Source organism: Corylus avellana, chromosome ca8 (genome assembly GCF_901000735.1).
Source record: "Corylus avellana chromosome ca8, CavTom2PMs-1.0".
NCBI lineage: Eukaryota > Viridiplantae > Streptophyta > Magnoliopsida > Fagales > Betulaceae > Corylus > Corylus avellana.
The window spans coordinates 2,460,420-2,465,328 of NC_081548.1; the positions used below are offsets into that span (position 1 = coordinate 2,460,420).

A 4,909-nucleotide genomic window follows, 5' to 3' on the forward strand; every position below is an offset into this window, starting at 1 on the left:
AAAGAAATATGTGATGTCTAGATGGAAAGCAACAATAAGTGCCATTATCAAATTATCAAGGTTGAGTGGTGAACCCCCTATCACACAATGTGCTTTCCATCTAAAACATTTCAATACTTACTGAGGTCACCACAGCAAATTGTATTAGATTTAGAAAGTATATTTCTTCTGGTAAAGACGGTGGGTGGGGAGTCTACATGAGTACTTGTTTGCTTCAGATTTCTCAATCCAAGCCCAACTCTAGCATAAGTGGGTTGGGTTTTAAGCTCAAGCCCTTGCTCAATTTGTTAGCCACCAATAAAAGCTTTTTATCTGAATGATCGATGGTTTTATCAGTGAAAAGTCAATCTCATTTTTTTAGATACACAAGAGACACTTCTAGAATACTCAAACTAGATGGTTAGAAAGATTGCATAAGTGCAGAAAGCTAAAACTTATTGACTAATCATACGCGGGATTTCACCCTACCAAGCCACAACCCATTATCTATTTGAACAAAGTTTTCCTCTAAACTTAGTTGTAGGATTTTTTTTCTTCTTTTCAATTCAGTTTATTAAGCTTACACGTGTTCATAATGCATGTGTGAATCACATGTATTTTAAACACATGTCAGTTTAATCGACTAGTTCTTCCTATTCAATTTGTTTCGTTAATATGACCCTTTTGAAACTAGTTTGTTTTGAAAACATGATCAAACTTCAAAGTTGCTTCTTCGAGTGAGATTGCATCAAATCTATAGGGCTTGTCTATGCTTTAGGTATCACTACAGAGGCACTAAAAAAAAAAAAAACAAAGTGGTACATAATTCACCAATTTTTCATTCTATTATCTTCCATGACAATAACAGCAACAGCTTCACTTTTCCAAGAGAAAACGCATGTGTGACACATGATCATGCCATTTTCACTTTGATGGCATCTTTAATCTTTATAATGATGATCAAAGCTGAATACTCTCGATTTCATAAAAGGAAAGAGAAAGTTTAGAGAAACTTAAAATACTCAAACCTTATTTTTAACAACTAAGTACCTAAAGAGTGTTGATAGGAGCACTACAGTTAACTTTTACTACGAACCTTAGAAACGGATGTGGTAGTTCACGTAACACTTAACACGACATAGTGAGTTACTATCCAAAAGAAAACTTAATTAGTTAGTGTTTGACGTAGTAAATACCATATGAACTACCACGTTTGTTTGTAAGGGATCGTAATAAAATCTGTAATACTCCAACCATTTTCCGACACATAAAAGAAAACCTATCGCTAGACCATTTTTGTCTCTTTACAGTTGCAGAGATCAGGTATGGTGTTGAGATTCAAATCTTTGATAGTTTAGGTTGTTGGGTGATGGAGCTTGCAACAGCTGCAGCTAAAGCTGCAGTGAAGTTAGGATCCTTTGTTAAAGAGGCAGCATATTCTGCAATATTGTTGTAGCTGTTGTTGTGGGAATCTTCCACAGAATTTTGAAAGGGTCTTCGATTTTCTTGATGAGGAGCAGAGAGAGTAAGATCGAGCGCCGTAGGTGGGAGAAATGGGTCGTTATTATTAGGCATGCGTGGAGGAGAAATAATATTTGCCATTGAGCCTCTGGCCATTGTATAATCTGATGAAGATGAAGAGTCCCCAAGAGAAGAACCATGAACATCATGGTTGTGTTGCCCATCATATGTTGCCACAAGAACAGACTTGTCTTCCCGACACCTTTGTACCTGAGATTGATGCAGGAATCATGAGGAAAAAATAGCATTTGATTAGACAACAACTTGTTTGTTTTTCTTTTTTTTTTTTTTTTATTAAGGGGAAACTTCACTTTAGACCCCTGAATTACCTCGCGTTTTACAAGTTTTCTCAAACTTCAAAACCTCTCAATCTAACTTCTAAACTTTCAACTGCACCAATATGAACTCCAACCCCTCACGGCCAAATTTAGTGTTAGAAATACCAAAAAAGACCAAAATATCCCTGATTTTCGTTATTTTTTTTATAAGCGTTTTGGAATTAAGGATAAAGTTGAAATTTTATAAAAAAATCAGGGGTATAAACGCCATTTAACGTTTAAAATCTGATGGAGGGGTTCAAATTGACTGCAATTGAAAGTTTAGGGGTTCAAATTGAGAGGTTTTAAAATTTGGGGGAGTTTATCAAAACGCGCGGTAATTCAAGGGTTTAAAGTGAAGTTTCCCATTTTATTAACTATATATGTCATTAAATAACATGAAGGCTATGGAATTAGAAAAAGAAAATAGAGGAATAGGAGAAAATAAATACTCGAAGAGCTCAAAGGATTACATCTTCTTCTTATTCATTAATTATTTACAATATAAATAGTTCGTATTTATAGGAAAACTGTGTTAGGTGGAGAAAATATCAAATTAATCAGTATTCAACAAATATTAATCAATCTGAAATCAATTATAAAATGGGATTTGAATACAATCAAATTTGATCAAATATTATGTTAACATAACATAACATATAAATTTTATATTTTATTCAATTTGATGGAAAGATTTAATTAAGTAAGTCTGCTAATTGCACAACAAAATTTCTGAAGCTTTTACAGCTGCTATAGTCTATATATGTTTCCAGATTTCTTCAGAATAAAACTTGATCAGTTTCTTATCTAATTTTCTGTTACCAAACTAATAGTCAATTAATTCATGAAATTAATGGAATATCATTACAATAAATTTATTCATTAGCGGCGACCTTATTAGCATCGACTTTTGATGGTCGATTTACGCTAATAAGCGACTATTAGTGTCGACAGAAAAAACTATTAGTTGCTGCTAATGTTTAGAAAGAAAAAAAAACAAAAGAAGCTTAAAACTGTGATTTTTATGATCTAACAACTCCACAGTATTATATGATGGCTTAAAAATCCTTATTTCTTTTATAGAATTCCATGTATACCTTCTTTTTGACAGGGCATGCTGGAGCCATGGAACACCTGAAATAAGCTCTTGGTGATGGGTTGTCTTTGGTGACCTTCTGCCCATATTTCCTCCATTGATAGCCATCTCTCACTATCTAAAATCACAAGAAATATACAAAGATACCGTTAAAATATTTGATAAAATGATTAAATTTATATCGCTTTTAAGATAAGTGGTGATTTAACATGATATCATAATAAAAATGGAAGGTTGAATATTGTTTATGTCAATTCATACTCCATTTCGGTTGAATATTCTAAATTTTAGGTCTCATTTGAGCCCACACACAGTAAAATAAAGGTTAAAATATTGATTAAATTTTATCGGTAGCCATGGCAGATGCACAGAGACACACACAAATTAAGGAACATATGAAGAAGACTTACTAGGCTGTTGCCGTGATCATCAGAGTCGGTTCTCACTAGGATTCTTTGTGTCTTATTATGTATTGGAACCTCGGATGTCCGTGCTCTCTTGTTTGCTTCATGGTTAAAGCCTGGTTGAGTGAGATTGATGTCCATTTGTCTTGCTTTTGCCTCTTGGAGATGGGCTTGAAGAATGTTGCATTTGCTGTTCATAACGTCAAGCATGAATCTTAAAGTTTCATTCTCTTTTCTCAAACACTTCAAGTCATCTTGGAGGGTTTCCACCTGGAGGATATATTAATATATTAATATATTTTCCCTTAATTAGTTTTTTTTTTTTTTTTTTTATATGAAAGTGTATTATTCTATATATGTATAGTTTTTCCCTCTTAATTTATAGAAAATTTTCTGTTCCTACAACATGGTCATACTTGAATAATATTGTCAATAAATCTAAAATCCAGCTTATTTTTCAGAAAGATCTGGGGGCCAATTACAAAGAACCAGGACAAAAAAAATCTTAATTTGCTTTAGATCTTTTTACAAAGCATCTATATATATATATATATGATCTGGGTTTGATTGAACATCAGAAAAATCATGAAAAAGTGGATTTTTTTTGGACATTAAAACCATGCCCAGATGAAATTAATTAAGCAACAAGATAGACGAAATTAAGAGTCACCTTTTCTTTACAAGAGGCATGAGCTGCTTCCATGTGTGCAAATGATGATGATGAAAAAAAAAAAAAAAAAAACTTCAACTAAGGATAAGTCATCAGAGTGTTTGGAAGAAGAGAAATAATATTATTTTCTCATGCAGTTGTGGGTATTTATGAGATGGAGAAGCCCTATATATATATTCTCATGCAGTTGTTGGTTCTTTAAGGCTGGCTCGTTCGCAGAACCTTCGCTCAGATCAAAGAAGACTAGTTTGGCGGCTCCCCCTCTCTCTCTCTCTCTCTCTCTCTCTCATAGTTTTGTTTTTACGGGAGACGTTGAAATCAAATCCATGTGTTTGAGAAAAAAATAAAGTTACTATTTATCTCGATTTATTACACATATTTTATACTGAGTAAATAATGGTTAATTAATTTGAATCATGAAATACGACGTCAACACTTAAGATTCATTACGTCACCAGCAGTGACGTAAGGCGAGGTTGAAAGGTTCTTTCATCCATTAACTGTTCGTACGTCCTTCTTCCTTTTTTATAGTCTTTGAAACGTGCAGACTAAAGCCATAGACTTGAGTAGACTATAAAGAAACTGAGATGGAAAAAAGTCACGCAACTTGAAATCTTTTAATCTTATAGTAAATGATAAATTGCAGAAGCCAAATCTCAGAAAAAGAAAAAGAATATATATATATAATAATAATAATAATAATAATAATAATAATAAAGCAAAAGCCAAAACACGTAGACATGCTGGTTAGTAGGAATTGTTAACTAACATATATTTTATTTAACCTTTATGGACGAAGTTTTCTTTTGAATAATTAATTATGACCTCTAATTCAGTCTATTAATTGATATATTTTTTTGGATTATATGATTTTTATATATAATTTTTAGTAGAATTAACAAAGTAATACATGTGAGAATCA

The 4,909-nt window shown here is 32.5% G+C and overlaps 1 protein-coding gene across 1 annotated transcript; it reads right to left on the reverse strand.

The window, feature by feature from the left end:
* Positions 1-895: 895 nt before the first annotated feature.
* LOC132190176 (probable WRKY transcription factor 40) lies at positions 896-4,042 on the reverse strand. Its single transcript, XM_059605082.1, has 4 exons — positions 3,988-4,042; positions 3,324-3,587; positions 2,915-3,031; positions 896-1,710 (listed from the first exon to the last, which is right to left on the reverse strand). Exons 1-4 carry the CDS (start codon positions 4,018-4,020, stop codon positions 1,318-1,320), a joined length of 807 nt encoding a protein of 268 aa, XP_059461065.1. The 5' UTR covers positions 4,021-4,042; the 3' UTR covers positions 896-1,317.
* Positions 4,043-4,909: the final 867 nt, after the last annotated feature.